Genomic DNA, 16,815 nt, shown 5'->3' on the forward strand with positions numbered 1-16,815 from the left:
CCTGGTATAGTATTAGATATGGAGGTTGGTGGCCCTGCATGCAACAGGGGGGTTGGAGATTCATGATCCTTGTGGTCCCTTCCAACCCAAGCCATTCTGTGATTCTGTGATTCTATGGTGTGATATTATGTTTGGCTTTGGGAGAAAAATCCACTGTTTTGGTTGTTGCTGTGCAGTAGCTGCACAGAACCAAGGATATTTCAGCTTTTTGTATTTTCTTGCTTGTGTGGGAAATGGGGGGGACACAAAGAGCTGTGAGGGGCTACAGCCAGGATGGCTGATCTAAACTAGCCAAAGGAATACTATGCGGGGAGAGGAAGGTGGAGGGGAAGAAAAAGAAAAAAAAAACTTCAAGAATTGAGAGTAGGTGGCTGGAGGTTCAGCCAGTGCTCAGGGACTGGCTGGGTGTCAGTTAGTGGGTGGTGAGTAGTTGCATTGTGCATCATTTGTTTTGTATATATGCATAATTTTATTTTTTTTCTCTTCTGTATCAGTGTATTAGTAATTATTTTTTATCTCGATCCACAAGTTTTACTTTGTTATTTTGGGGGCTTTTTTTTCCTACTTTCTCCCCCATTGCACTGGAAGGCGGAAGAGATCGAACAGTTGTGTGGTGCTAAGTTGTCTGCTGGGTAAAACTGCAACTGCTGTTCTGATCATACTCCCAAATTTTCCTCTCAATTTTCTTTTTCTGGTAGCATGCATACAAAATGTTACCTTCTTAATGTCTAACCCACTAATTTAGATATTTCTCATTCTTAGAATGTAGAGTAAATCTTACATTAAATATCACATTGTTAATTGATATCTGCATTCTCTCTGAATGTGAGACAGAATTAAACACTTCCACATAGTTGAGCCAAACTACATTGTACTCCTTACCTTTAGCTGATTTAGTTTACAGACAATACGAGCAGAATTTGGTACTTTGTTTCTCTGTTATGTTAGTAATGACCTTCTGCTACCTATCCATGAAGTATTAGTAATTATAGTCAGATGATACTACTATCAGTTTTAGCAGTTCTCAAGAGACTTCAGAAGGTTGAAGTTTCTGTGGATTCTTACCTTTCTTTCATTTCTTAGTAAAGTAGTATTGTTTGGCTTTCTGGTAGTATTTTACTGTCTTTTCCTTTTTTGTCACTGTCTTCGATAACTGTCGTTTCTCAATTTTGTCTTTATTATAGTTCTGCAAGAGTAGTGGTCTGTCTTACTCTTTAGAGATCTCATGCACTGAAGCTCTCCTTCTAATTCAAATATTCAGGCACTGCTTAACTGCAGAAGAAAAATGGTAACCCTATAAAATATTTGCATAAGCTTAGCACTAGCATTTGAAAGTTGCTTTGATTTAACTTTGTGATTCTAAAATAATGCAGTGTGCATAGATAGGTCTTTTCAGAAGAGAGGCAAAGCGGTAGAAATGATAGCTCTTCCTCTGATCCACTAATCGAATTAGTCATAACTGGAATCTAGTTGAGACATTGGGATGATTTTGATATGCCTTCTAATTGTAAATGACTCTGAGATTCTCCTGTCTGTTCATCTTACCCTGATTTCAAAGTCTCTGAACCAACAAGTACCCTTGAATTCTCAGCCATTTTCCCACAAGTTCCATCATTTGTTTAATTGGTTCATGGAAAATGCTTAACTTGCAGCCCCTGAGCGAGATAGCTCAACTACACATCATGTATTTCCTCTCGTCAGCCTTCATCAAAACCAGTCAGCAAAAATTGCTTCCACTCCACAACTTTTAGATTTATGCTAGCCTTTAATTATGATTTTATCCTTACGTGGCAGAGTTCTGTGGGTTGGAGCTGGGACTGGGGGGATGTTTTTGTCACAACATATCAGAGTTTCCTTATATCTACCAAAGTCATCTGTGTCATGTATGGAGCTGTGACTACGCTCCTTGCTTCCTGTGCCGGTGTCGTTTCCATGTTATGTCAATGAAATTGTGTTGTGAGGATTCCTTCATTTTAAAATTACCTAGCGGCAGTCAACTCCCAGTGATCTTTTACCATGTTGTTCAGGTGTGGGATATTTGTGCTGTAGATATAGGGACAGTCTGGGCTAAAGAGAATTGATTTGGTGTAATGCAGTGCTTCTCTAAAATTCCTTTGGACAAGCTTCCCCCAGAATATGACACAGTTGTTTTCCTGCAGCACAGAACTAGAAATAATAGACCCAGGCAGTACATTGGCTGTGCGTCAGGACAGTCTAGTTGCATTTGCAGTAAATTTCAATACTTGCAAATGTTTTCTGGACCATCTCAGATCTGAAATGGAGAAAGCTGGAGTAATAAATGCTGAGATGAGTGTTACAAGAGCCACATATGCATTGACACTCTGAGTTTCACGTGATCTTACGATTGGAGATAGTTCTAAACCCAAGATGTCTCCATGCACTTAAGTCACAGCAGGCCAGAATCTCTAAGCACTTTGGCAACTGTTCTGGAAAGCAGATCATATAGAGCTGAGATAGTCTGGTAGGACTACTATCTAATACAGTTGATAAATTCTAGGTAAATATTTTTGTTTTGTGCTCTTAAATGCATTCCACAGTATCTGTATTGTTAGAGCCTTTCATTATTTTCACTGTCAGTGTCCCAGGCAACAGATGGCTGACAGTAAGGAGAGAATACAGAAATCCAAACCAGTAAGATATAAATGTAGTCATCCCTGAAATCAACAGAGACTCTTATGTCCACAGTAGGCATAAAATAATAGTTATTATTAATATTTGCTATACCAGCTTCAGACAGTGGTTTTCTGCCATGGCCCACAAGTGTCAGACAACTAGCAGTCAAGCAAATTAAATGCAAATCAAGCAGCTACTTTAGCACAAAGTAATATTTATTGAGTAGAAGTGTATCATGAGGTATTCTAAATATCAGTATGTAAGGACTTCTGAAGAGCTACCAAGGAGATAGATGCAGAGCAGTGCTTGAGCAAGGGGCATTCAGAATCATAAAAAGGAGCCCTTACAGGTCATCTACAGCTCCCATGCAGGGAGCAGGAGTATCTACAGCTACATCAGGTTGCTCAGAGTCTGGTTCAGCCTGACACTTGAATGTCTACAGTGACAAGGCATCCACCACATCTCCAGGCAACCTGTTCCAGTGCTTTTCACTACCCTAACTAGAAAAAACTTTTTCCTTGTATTCAATCTGATTCTCTCCTCTTTTAGTCTGAAACCATTTCCCCTTGTTCTATCAAAACAGACAGTGCTAAAAAGTCTCCCTTCTTCCTTACAGGCAGTCCCCCTTTCGATGCTGAAAGGCCACTGTCAGGTTTCCTCAGACCCTTCTCTTCTCCAAGCTGAACAGTCCCAGTTCTCTCAGCCTGTCCTTGCTGGGGAGGCATTTTGTCCCTTGGATCATTTGTGGTCTGCTGACCACACTTCTTTTGATGCAGCCCAGGATAAAGTTGGTTTTCTGAGCTTCAAGAGTACATTGGTGGTTTATGTCCAGCTTGCTATCCACCTTTTTGGCAGGGCTGTGCTCTATCCTTTCAACCCGTAGCTCATATACATTGTGGGGATTGCCACAACCTTGCACTTGATTTTGTTGAAATTCATTAGCTTCTCCTGGGTTCACTGCTTGACCCTGTCTAGATCTGTCTGGGTGACATCTCATTCCTCAGTCTTGTTGACCACATTTTTGAGGGTGCACTCAATCCCACTGTTGATGTCACTGATGAAAATATTATAGAGCATTGATCCCGTTACTGACCCCTGAGGAACACCACTCCTTACTGATCTCCATCCAGGCATTGAGATGCTGGCCACCACTACCCTCTTGGTATGATTTTGGAACCAGTTCCTCATCAGTTGAATGGTGTCCATCCATCTTTCCAATTTTGAGAGAAGGATGTTATGGGGGACCACGTCAAAGGCCTTACTGAAGTCCAGATAGATGACAGCAGTGGCTTTTCCCTTGTCCACTGATGCAGTTATGCCATCATATAAGGCCACTAACTTGGTCAGGCAGGACTTGTCCTTGGTCGAGCCATGCTGAATGTATCATATTACCTCCCTCTTTTCCATATGACTTAGTGTAGCAACCAGGAGGATCTACTTCAAGGTGTTCCCCAGCACAGGGATGAGGCTGAAAGAGCAGTAGTTCCTTGTGCTATGTTTTCTACCCTTCTTAAAAATAGGTGTGTGATATTTCCTCTTTTTCCATTTACAAGTGACTTCACCTTTACCAGATTGCCATGACTTTTCAAATATTATTGAGAGTATCTTGGCAGCTACATCAGACAAATCCCACAGTACTCTGGGATGCACCTCATCAAGACCCTTCCATTCAAGGGATATGCTAAGAGCAGCTGCCAGTGAAGACCGGGGCAAAAAACTTACCAAGTACTTCAGCCTTCTTGTCCATTGTTACCAGCCTACATATATTGCTCACTAGGAGTGGTACACCTTCTTGAACTTTCTTTTTCTAGTTGATGTACCTGTAGAAGCCTTTCTTGTTCTTCTTTACAGGCTTTACCTGGTCCGGTTCCATTTGGGCCTTGGACTTCCTGACCCTACCAGTACACAGCCTAGCAGCATCCCTATACTTCTCCCAGGATACCTGTCCCTACTTTCATTGTCTGTGCATTTTCTTGCTCTCCAGTTTGACCAGCAGGTCCTGGTTCAGCCATGCCAGTCCCTTGCCTTCCATTCCTGACTTCCTACACGAAGGAAAGCATCCTTGAAGATGTGCCAGTTATACTCTGCTTTCTTGCCCTTGAGGGCTCTTTCCCAGGGAGTTTTTTTGACTAACTTCCTGAAGAACTGGATTTCAGCTTTCCCAAAACATGGCATCCTGATTTTACTCTGTCTGATATCCCTCAAGAGCATGAACTCCACCATTGCCCAGACAGCTTCCAATTCTTATGTCACCCATCAGTTCACATGTGTTGGTCAACAACAGGTTCAGTATTGCATCTCCCCTTGTGGGGCTGTTACTTGGCTCAAGAAGTTATCCTCAGTGCATTCCTGGAGCCTCCTGGACTACCTGCAGCTCACTGTGCTACTTTTCCAGCAGATGTCAGGGTGGTTTAAACCCCCCAGCAGGATGAGAGCCTATAATTTCGGTGCCAGCTATAGCTGGAGAAAGAAGGTTTCATCAGCAGGTTCTGCTTGATCAGATGGCCTTTAGTAAACACCAAGACACAAGGCTCCCTTCTTTGTCTTGATCTGTAACTCTCAATCAAAGCTTTTGATTTGCTCATGGCCTTCTTCGGAGATAGCTCTTCACACTCTATTTCTTCCTTAATGTACAGTTCAGTATCTCCTCTCCTTCCTTGCTCCTCCATTCTGAACAGTTTGTAGCCACTGCATTCCAGTCATGGGAATCATCCCTACAGGTTTCAGTGACAGCAACTACATCATGGTTTGTAGCACATAGTAGCACAGTGGCTTCCATCTCCTACTGTTTGTTTCCCTATCTGCATGCATTGGAGTAGAGGCACTTCACTTGGGAGCCAACCTTGTTGTTTTCTTGGAGGATAACTCCTTGATTCCTCTGAAGTGTTCCTATTGCTTTCTCCTGTTGCCTCAGTGTTCCCTGGCTCATACTGTCGTAAGATTTCAAGTGTGCTGCAGTGTTGCCAGCACGTGTCAGGGCAGCAGATTGATACACCTGCTAGCACCCTGTCCCACTAACCCAGCTCTGCTGTCCCACACCTTGTTATGTGCAGGCTTGGTATCATTTCCCTCCACCTTCAACCTTAGTTAAAGTTGTGCCGGTTAATGTCAAGTATGCATGCTAGAGCCTGCAAGAAATCCCTGACTCAACTGAACTTCTTACTTTAAGGTTTAGTTTCTGCATTATAGTAATAAAATTGTGGCTTGCTTCAAATTGTGAATCATTGTTCATGCTGAAGCATGCACTTTGCTAATGACTTCTCAAGTGAAGAACAATGTCCAGGTTATTTTTCTTTCCAGATTTTAGGTTTGTTTTGCCCTTCTTGGGAAAGTATTCAGTTATTTTCATAACAGTTGTAAGTATATTGTTAAAATTTATTTTTAAAAAATGTGACCACAGTGCATCTGTATTCAACATTATTGCTTTCATTATTTCTTTTTTTTGATGTTTCATTATTTCATTAAAAGTAACCTATCTTAAAAATTAATATCACCAATGTGTACTAACTTAGCCATTCTTTAAAACATTTTCCTGCTGATTATCTTATCCAGAGTTTTGAGATGAGCTGTGCAGAGATGTTTTCTTTTTCTTTTTCTTCTTGCAGACTGCAAATGATAATCTACATGCAGACGATGAGCCTGAACTCAGAGGAGATAAGGAAAGCTATCTCTGTGCAGTGTGCCTGGATGTTTATTTCAATCCTTACATGTGCTACCCATGCCACCATATCTTTTGTGAACCATGCTTAAGGATGCTTGCCAAAGACAATCCAACCAGACACTCCATGTCCACTGTGTCGCACTACAATTGCCAGAGTCTTTTTCCAAACAGGTAACAAATTGAAAGTTTTTATAATGTAGAAAATTACTTTAATTTTTCATTTGTGTGTTACAGAATTACAGAATGGTTGATGTTGGGTAGGACCTCTGTAGATCATCTACTCCAACATTTCCTGTCTGAGCAGAATCCCCTAAAGCAAAACCAGGATTGTGTCCAGACAGCTATTGAATATCACCAGGGAAGGAGGCTCCACAAATTCTTTGGACAGCCATTTCCTGCACTCAGTCATCTTCATAGTAAAGAAGTTTTTCCTTGTGTTCAGTCAGAACTTCCAGTGTTTGAGTTTGTGCCCATTGCCTCTCATCCTAACATTGGCCCCTACTGAGAAGAGCCCAATTTACTTGACACCTTCTCTTTAGATACACATTGATCAGATTTCCCCTGAGCCTTCTCTTCTCCAGATTGAACAGTCCCAGCCCGTTCAGCCTTCCTTATAGAAGAGATGCTCTAATCCCTTCATCATTAACTGCTCTTTACTATGCCCTCTTCTGGAGCTCCATCTTTCTGTTGTACTAGGAATCCCAAAGATAGACACAGTACTTCAGATGAGACCTTACCAGAGCAAAGTAGAGGGAGAGAAGACAACACAGTGTGTTGTCAATGCTGTTCCTCATACAATCCAGGATACCACTGACCTTGCCACAGGGCACACTGCTAGCTCATGGTCAACTTGATGTCCACCAGACTCATGTGTCTCTATCCACAGGGTTACATTAGCCCCAGACTGTATCTGTACAGGGTGTTATTCCACCAGGGTGCACTACCCCACTCCTGCCTTTGTTGAATTTCCAGAGATCTGAATAAACATGTAGTTAAAAGTACAGTGTACAATCATAAAATTAGTTCAAAGAGATACTAATGTGCAATGAGTACATCCAGAACCCATTGAGAGCAAAATTTAGTCTTATCATCCACTGTGAGGATTTCTTTGTGTTTAACCCTTTTTAGGACTGTTTCATGCACACTTAAACATTTTTTATATTTGAAGTGAGATTCTGATATTTTGTATTTCCTTGGTTTCTTTTTGCTGAATAAATCTTACAAACTCCAGGCATTATAAACATATATTGTATCAAAATACTTCACTGGAGTTATTTTTAAATGGCTAACTTAATTACCAAAAAAAACCTTTTTGGTTTTATGATTTTAATTCTGCTATAAGTGAAAATAAAGCTTGGCAGAGCTACAGAATTCTCCTATCTTCTTTTTAAATCCTCTCTTCCTGGCCTCTGCACTTTTCTCTCTGATATTCCTGTCTTTAAGCAGTAGGAACACATGGTAAGTAATGATCAGCTTATATAGAGCAGCACAGATCAGTCTTTGTACCTGGAGCTTTAAAAGGTAAGTTCAAACACCACAAATGAAATTCCACTACAACAAAGTACCTCTGTGGTATTTGGAGGATTTTGCGGCACTTCGAAGTATACATAGACAATAATAACATAATAGTCCAGAGGAGGACTATGAAGATGATCAGCAAGCTGGAGCACCTCCTTTATTAGGACAAACTGAGAGAGCTGGGGCTGTTCAGCCAAGAAGAGAAGGCTCCAAGGAGAACTTATAACAGCCTTTCAGTATCTGAAGGGGGCCTACAGGAAAGCTGGGGAGGGACTTTTTATAAGGCATGTAGTGACTGGATGAGGGGGAGTGGTTTTCAACTGAAAGATGGTAGGTTTAGACTAGATATCAGGAAGAAGTTCTTTACTATGAGAGCGGTGAGACACTGGAACAGCTTGCCCAGCACGGCTGTGGATGCCCCCTCCCTGGAGCTGTTCAAGGCCAGGCTGGATGGGGCTCTGAGCAACCTGGTCTAGAGGGAGATGTCCCTGCCTGTAGCAGGAGATTGGAATTAACTGAACCCAAACCATTCTATGATTCAGTGATTCCGTGATTCATCTGTCTTGTTGCCTACATCAAATGAGCCTATTCTATCTTTTCTATCCATGAAAATAAAACTTGCAATGAATAAAGTAAAGTAATAGTACGCAAGCTTTTTCAGAGGTCCTTGAAGGGCTTTTTCTTTCTTTTAAGACATACAAGGAATTGTGGCAGCAGCTATTAGTCTGGAGACATGACATTTAGGAGGTAGAATATTTGTAAAGCAATCGAAAATGTGGGTTTTTAAGTTTTTCATACTAATTGCTAACTTGACAACTCTGTCTGCTATCATCAGATCAATTCTTTTTTGTACTAGGAAAATATTGTTAATTTTAAACTTTATTTTCCATTCTTTTATTTCTCTGGATGAGTTAGTTTTTCCAGTTTTGATTTGCAGACCATGTAGATATTAACTGAAATTACATCTTCATGAACTGATAAGCTCTTGAGATTCATAGGTAATTATCAACTTTTACAACCTGTCATTAACTATTCTATGAATGTTCCTGTTAATGCTGTATTTTAAAAATGTTCAAAATAATTTTTAGACTTCTCTCTTCACTGCACTACTGTCTGTTACTGTATTAAAGTGTTAAAACAAAAAACCAACTCAAGCTGAGAATTAGTACCATAGTCAGACTGATAGATTCATAGAAGTTGTCATAGGCCTGTAAATTAAATTAACTGATTTAGAATGTATTTTCTTTTGTTAGCATTTGACATCATCTTAAATGTTTTATTTATGAGGAAACAGCATGTTTAAATCTTATTCTTGCCATGTCTGGAAAGATTTTTAATTCAAAAAAACTTGAAGAGATGTTATAGTCATAAAAGTGCATTTCACAGTAGACAAGGCACTTTTAATTTGTTGCATAGCCATATACAATTTTTGCTAATTATACATTTATACATGTGTTGTTTTCCATTAATTGCTGTAGAACTGAACAACTCTACAAAGTCCTTTTTCCCTACGGAATATTTGAAATTACAAGAAAGTTTTCAAAAATCTAATTCTGCAAAATGGCCTCTACCAAGCTGCAAGAAAGCTTTCAGAGTTTTTGAAGGTAAGAACATTGCTTACATATCATTTTAGACAATAATAATTTTTAGACTTAGTATCTGTATTTGTTGAAGGTTTTTTCTAATCTTCATTCAATCTTGAATACACTAGTTGAAAGTAAGTCTCTAGCTAATCTGTGCTTTAGGAAACCAGCAATGGATGATTGTTGTAATTAAGTTAAATTCTCCCTCTGTGATTCATACCTAGCGTTCTGGATCTAAAAATATGCTGCAAATTTCATAAAGTCAGTTTGTGTGTATAAATTTCTATTTATTCTTAAATCTTTAATTTTATGCACATTATCAGGATAATTATATGTGGTTTCCTGTTTTGAAAAAAATGTGGCTGCAAGGTGGGAGAAAGAAAATTGCTCTGGATAAAGGGTTCCCAGTTTGGAGTCTAGTCAATAAAGACCATCCCCAAAAAATCAGTCTCTTTTATTAGTAAATTCATATTAAAATTTAGAATAATACCAACTGTACTATTTTATTTATTGTTTTATACATGCGAAGTGGAGTAAAGATAGGGCTTTTTAAGGACATGATGGTGGTGCATATAAGGAGTTGAAAATATGGAATTTTACATATGAGGATAACTGCCTAATATACTTCAGCATTGTCCAAGAAGAAAGTTGGGGATATGCTCTTTCATTTGGTTTATATCTAGCAGATATAGTGGTGGTGTAGTTTAACCTGGCAGCAGCTCAACTCCACGCTGCATTTGCTCAACCCTCCCTCTGCCCCAGTGGGATGAGGGAGAGAATTGGAAACAAAATAGAACTTGTGAGTTGAGGTAAAAACTATTTACTAAGACACAAAAAGAAAACAGAAACAAAAATGTTGTGGTATATATCTCTGTGGTGGTACATTATTGCTACCTGCCAGCCAAAGCCCGGGCATAACACAGCTGCACACCGACCAACAGTCTGCTACCAACTCAACATCTCACCACCTGCCAACCAACACCCAGCAACCCTCAAGCACTGGCTGCCCCGGCCAACTCCCACAGGTTTATAGACTTCCTCACCATGTGACATGGTATGGAATAACCCCATTGCTAATTCAGGCCACGTATCCTGGCTTTGCCCCCTGGCATAAAGGCACCAAGCCTTCCTTACCAAGCAGCCCTGCCTAATTCTGGGCATGCTTCCATCACTCAGCAACAACTGAAATTTCAGTGTACTATTAACACTGTCTCTTTAAAATCTGCCTCTAAAATTTTACTTTATGAAATAAATAAGTGCATTACATTGCTCAATTACTTTGTGTATTGGTAACTTCAAAAAATGTAAGTGCGCAATAAAAATAACATCTCGAATAACTGTGTCGTTAGATAGATTTAAAAATGGGTGATGTAGTTTTGATAGCAAATATGCCTCACTGGAGTCTGTTGTGCTTAAGTCTAAACCCTATAATTTAACAATATCTGAAGTCTAGCCTTCGGTATGCAATGCCAGACTGGAACTGTGTTCTGTAAACTTTGCACAATCACAGAAGGTTCATAAATTAAGTGAAAATCTCCAAAAGTAATTTGATTCCATAATTGTGGATTAAAGAAAAAATGATTACAATCATTTAAATTGAGGATACAGTGCATAGTGAATTTGCTGTAGTGAGATGCACGAGTGTCAAAAACAGACTGAGACTGTTAGAAGATTGGGCTTTAAATAGTTATTGAAAAAGTTTTCACATAATAACTGAGATAGAAATACATTAGAGAAACCAGTGAAATGTGGTAGAATAGGCAAGATAGAGATGGAAATATTGTAAAGTAGTGCTGGCTGCCTGTGTGGGGAAGAAGGTTTTGGATATACCTGAAAATGACATACGTAGTGTTCAGAATGAGAGATGGAATTATAAAACCACTGTGTTAAAACCCTTAGGCTAGTGGGAAATTAACTCTAACCATTCTCATGCTAAGATTTTTATTTAATATATAGCCATTACATTGGAAGTGGGAAAGACAATTTAGAAATAGAACAGTTCTTTTTATGGTTTTTGAATGCTTAATCTAGAAAATATTCCACCAATGTTACATATAGTGGAACCTGTGCCATATTCTTATTGATGGCATCTGTTTAGTAATGTAATAAAAAGCTATTGGCTTCTGCATCAGGAAAGGATTGCAAGATACAACAGCGTTTTCAACTCCTGTTGTTACCAGTGGGAGCTCCTAATACTGCAGCACGCCACACTGCCATATTGTTTTAACTAATCATTCTTTAGAGAAAAAGAGTGCTCAGATTTCTATGCATTTTTCAAAAAAGGTAGAAATATTGTGAAAGATTTTAATAACACCTACTGGTATATACCTTTATCTCTGTCTTTAAAAATGCACATTGGGGTACAACACTCAAAAATCTTCCTTTATTCAAGGTTCTTACAGTTATTTTGACTAGAAAGACAGCAAAAAAAGAATGCTAAACAGCTGTTAAAATACATGTCTGTAAAATCTCATCAACTAGGTTTGAATTCATCATATTTCTCTTTTTAAAAAGAAGGAAAAAAGAAAAGTGATACTGTTTTTCAAGTTACTCATGCTGTGATCTATTAAGAACAGAAACAAAACAGTTGTTATTGAAAATAGGAGGTGCAGCATTGATTTTAACCAAAACAATAATAGTGGAGTGTAAGAAATGTCTCCATATAACTCTCCTGTTCATATTCAGACTTACATAAATTATTTATCGTTGTTGCTGAAGCAGAGAAAGTATAGGATAGGACACGGGAAGATATTCTGTTGTTAAGCAACAATTATACATCCATTCTTATTTTGATAGTTTTTAGCTGCAAATATTCAAAACTTTAGTAGTACCTGCAGTTGTTCTAGTCTTATAGCACAATCTGTACTACCCTTTGTTCCTCTTAGCTATCCAATCTCTTCTTTCCCTAGACTTTCTACTCCATTCTTTCTTATTGCATTTTTCTCTTTCCATTAATTTCCTCCCTCACTTCTTTGTTTGTTCCTTTGTCAATCTGTGATACTGTACAGTGCTTACTGACCAGAATGCTTTTTTAACTGAGATCCATCAGTTTATTCAGTATAGCTTGTGGAATCACAGTTTACATACATGCATTTCTTACAAGATGAATTTATAATGTACAGTTGTCACAGTATGTGGGTTTTCTACCTCAAGGAGACGCATGTTACTAGGACATGTTGTTTTTGAGTTTCTGTTATGCCTAAAGTATACCAGGACAGAAAATACAGGATCCAAGCATTGCTAGTTGACGGGGTCTTATGAGGAAAGGATGAGAGGCTGAGACTGTTTATCCTGGACAAAAGAAGGCTGAGATGGATCTTACAATACTTATAAAACCTAAAGGGCAGGTGTCAAGAGGATGGGGACAGGCTCTTTTCAGTGATGCCCACTGATGGGACAAAGGCAATGGACACAAACAGGAGCAGAGGAGGTTCCCTATGAAGGTGATAAAAAAATTCTCTGTTTTGAAGACGAGAGTGCACTGGCACAAGCTGCTCAGAGAGGTTGTGTATTCTCTTTTTCCAGACATATTCAAATGCTGCCTGGATGCTTTCCTGTGCAAGCTACAGGAAGGAACAAGGAATCTGCTTTAGGAGGGAGTTGGACTAGATGATCTCAAGTCCCTTCCAACCTCTGTGATTCTGTATCTTAATGTGTTAAAGAAAACTGAATTCTAAGTCATTTTCATGTGTCATCAGAGGTGTTTGTTTAACTAATACCCCTGCTGTGTCAAGAATATCAATAGTTATACAACACCCAGGATTGTGATAGACTGGCCATAACAAAATGAAATTCCCTCGCCTTTCCACATATATTTTATGACATGTCTCTAATTAACGTCATCAGAGGTGTCATAGGGAACTGAGTATTGCTGCTCACCAGTAAGACAAGCTAAGAATTTAGACCTCTGTGGTCCCACAGCTGTACTGGATGGACCAAACTGAAATTGTAGGGGAGTTAGAAGTCAATTTTCACCCTGCTGCTTACAAATTCCAAAAGTCTTTTAAAGAGAATTTTTGTCTCAATATGCTGTGTTTAGGACAAGAGGGAATGTTCTATCATTCATTAGTAGATGGTTATGGGATGGATAACAAATAAAAGGATAGAAGTAAATTACTCAGTTTTCTTTCTGGTGGAACATTAGCAGTCTGATCCTAAATGGGCCTATGATACAGTCCAGTTTATTTGTAAGTAGGAACGAGGATGATAAACTTTGCTTACTGATCTACGATGTTCAGGATAATAAAGTGTAAGCCATATAGAAGCAGTTGCATAAGATTGTCATGATACTGTGTAATCTTCAGTAATGTCTACATTCCTTTCTTTGTAGAAGTAGTAAAAAGGGAAGGTAGAGAGAAGATAAATAAGGAATTACAAAGTTTTGAATAATGTCCTAATGAGATATGTGTAAATAGACTAGAATTATTCAGCCAGAACAAGAGATCAGGATTAAGAAAGAAGTTTCTGGAGGTAATTAAAATCTTGAGAGGCATGACAGAAGTGAATGAGCTGCTGTTATTCACTGTCTCATAATAAAAGAAGTAGGGAACATTAAATAGAAATGTCACATGGCATATTCAAAATCAACAAAATCCACGGATCTACAACATGTAATCAGGCAGTGTAACTTACTGTTCCAAGTTGCCACATACAAGGCATGTAAACTTCTGTTAATCCAGGAGGTTTACAAATCATGACAGTTTTTTCTTGCAAAAAAGAATACAGTGAAGTCAAAGTAAACTAAACAACACAGTAAAGTTAAATTCAACTCAAAGATAACATATTTGCCTGTGTAGATCCTTGAGCTGTATGTCCGTGGGAACTGAGAGAACATACCAGAAAAGGATTGCGACGTGCTTGCTCCATTCTTATTCTCTTTCCTCACTGTTCATCAGTTTCACATTGTTTGACCTTGTTAGAGAAAGAATAATAGGGTGATAGGCCTTTAGTGTATTCCAGCACAGCTATTCTTTTGAGGTATCTTACAGTTTGCTGGCAATTATATCTTCAGTTACAATTTTTCCTTAGACATCATAAAATAATTTTATGTATTTATCAAATAAAATTACATAAATACTTTGTATTTGCCCTCCAGAAACAATTGAGAACAGTACATAATCCTGCTTAAACCACCCTGGCTAAACTTGGAAATATTATCTTTTTGCAATGGTACTCTTTCATCATAGAATCTCTTCAGAGCATAATATATACCATGGGCTTAATTTTATGCCTTATGTAAAAGTCCGCTGAGACTAGTTCAGCTTATGACTGATTTCTGTGAACACATGCCAGCAAAGATGCCTTCTGTCTTCATCACCAGCAGGGATTAGCAAGTATCTTTCCGTGCATTTTACTGGAAGTGAGGAATGGTCCTTGCCAGCTAGGCCAAGTTGAATGGGAAAATAAATAGATTGTGGCTTCTGAACATGCCCAGTAAAATTAATAATATTCGTACTTGGCTGTGAACTATGTTTAATAAAGATAATGGCAGACATGCTTCTCCAGTACACTCCTTCAATACACTTAGCACTAAAATGCACTGGATAGTAGAGCAATGTGTAATAAAGTAGCCCCTGAAGAGTCTCCACCGATGTAAGAATATCTTAACTTGAAAGTTATGTTTGCTCAGTGAACAGACATTTGATTTGATGACCAACAGATCCCATATACTGTAAAAATAAAGAAGAATCTGTGGCTGAGAAGAGGTTGTAGAGAATGTTGGAAGAAGCTTCTAAAAGTCATCTAATCCAGCCCCTGCTTCTGTGGGCACCTTCTACTAGATCAGGTTGCCCAGGGCCTTATCCAGCCTGGCCTTGAACACCTCCAGCATCTGCAGCTTATCTGGGAAGCCTGTTCCATTCAGCTATTAAACAAACAAAAAAAAAGATGAACATGTACATTTTTTTCTGCTATCTATCAGGATTTTTTAACAGTTTATAAACATAATTTATCTTAAACATAGTTTATTTTAAATTTAAATAAGATCTTTCTTGATATACTTTTAAGTAACAGTTTTTGGTGAAAATTTATTTTTAATTTTCCAATGAACAAATATGACAGCATTTCACACAGCTATTTCTGTAAAACGTTGGTCAGCTTCCTAAAAACTGTTTAAGTAATGCCAGTATTACAAGACTTTGAACTCAAAAAACTATGCCAGCCTTCTCACAATATGGTTTTGCACTGTGTATTTTTCACTTTCTGGAGGAATTCATATTTCTTTTGTTTGCTCAAATGAGAAGTAGGAATTTTCTGAATAGACACTGGCTACAGATTTGAATATCAATCTGTTTGAAGACAGTGGCATGGCTCCAAGATAGGTCATTCACCAGTTTGTCTGAACAGGTTACAGGAGGCATGCTGCCAGACAGCTGGATATGCAAATGTAATGATTTTATGGCAATAGGAGTCTTATCTTACATACAATTTAGTGAAGTTTTGGTATGCCTATACTGTATACTGTCTTTGGCCTTCACTGTCACAGAATAGAGCCAATCATTTTACTTAAGAAAGTATTTGCATTACTGTTATCTTAGTGTTCCAGTAAAATTGGCTTAAAACATTAAATCTTTAAGCACTGAAAGTCTTGTGGTAAGCAAAACTCTTCAAAAATTGTATTAAATGGTCAGTAATATTATACCAGTGTAATTTTTAAGAAAACATAATAATAATAAAATTCAAGAAATAGCATATGAAGACAAATTAAGTACACCAAACTGGGAACAAACGAAATTATACTTACGCTATTTTATACTTATTCAATCTTGAGCTTTTATATTAACCCTTCCTATAAGTGTCAATAGCTATTGCCTCTATACATTTTTTATCATAGCATTCCCAACCGATGGAAACTGCAAGGAAATAAGTAGTTGGGAATAAAGCTAACAAGAGTGGTTATTACAAGAATATGATATGAAAGATTAAAGAATCTTTTTATAATTTAGCAAGAGTTGATGACATCTGAAATACAGTATTTGATCAGCTGAGGAGATGATAAAAGTGAAAAAAAAATATCATGCAACATGATTTTTAGAAGTATTTGGTGATAAGAAAGCAGGAGCAGTGCAAGAAGTTGCCAGTGGTGGACAGAATTTGAGACTGTGATAACTTAGTGAAGAGACAGGGAAGTAGACATGAACAAGAGATGCAAAGCAAATAGGAAAATACATATTGAGTTAGAATATTCTGAATAATTTCAAGCTGATTTCTCATGTTGGTTATTGATGCACATACCATATAGAATTAAATATTTCAAGGTTTTGTTTGACATTAACTGGTTTTCAGTGTCTATGCTATTACAATAAGAACAGGTATTCCACAAATTACATTCATTGTAAAGATAAAACTCATCTACGTGAAAATGCTAACAAAAGGGGAAATAAATGAGAATTACAGTAACTGTAATATGTGTCATAAATA

At 38.1% G+C, this 16,815-nt stretch overlaps 1 protein-coding gene across 1 annotated transcript in view; it reads left to right on the plus strand.

Annotated features, from left to right (window-relative positions):
- RNF180 (ring finger protein 180) overlaps positions 1–16,815 on the plus strand; it is a 70,789-nt gene that overhangs the window by 41,064 nt on the left and 12,910 nt on the right. Inside the window, 3 exon segments of the mRNA XM_031557248.1 lie at positions 6,240–6,410; positions 6,412–6,466; positions 9,292–9,417. Of these exon segments, the coding sequence (XP_031413108.1) occupies positions 6,240–6,410; positions 6,412–6,466; positions 9,292–9,417 (352 nt within the window).

This window comes from Meleagris gallopavo, chromosome Z (assembly GCF_000146605.3).
Source record: "Meleagris gallopavo isolate NT-WF06-2002-E0010 breed Aviagen turkey brand Nicholas breeding stock chromosome Z, Turkey_5.1, whole genome shotgun sequence".
In the NCBI taxonomy this organism is placed as follows: Eukaryota; Metazoa; Chordata; class Aves; order Galliformes; family Phasianidae; genus Meleagris; species Meleagris gallopavo.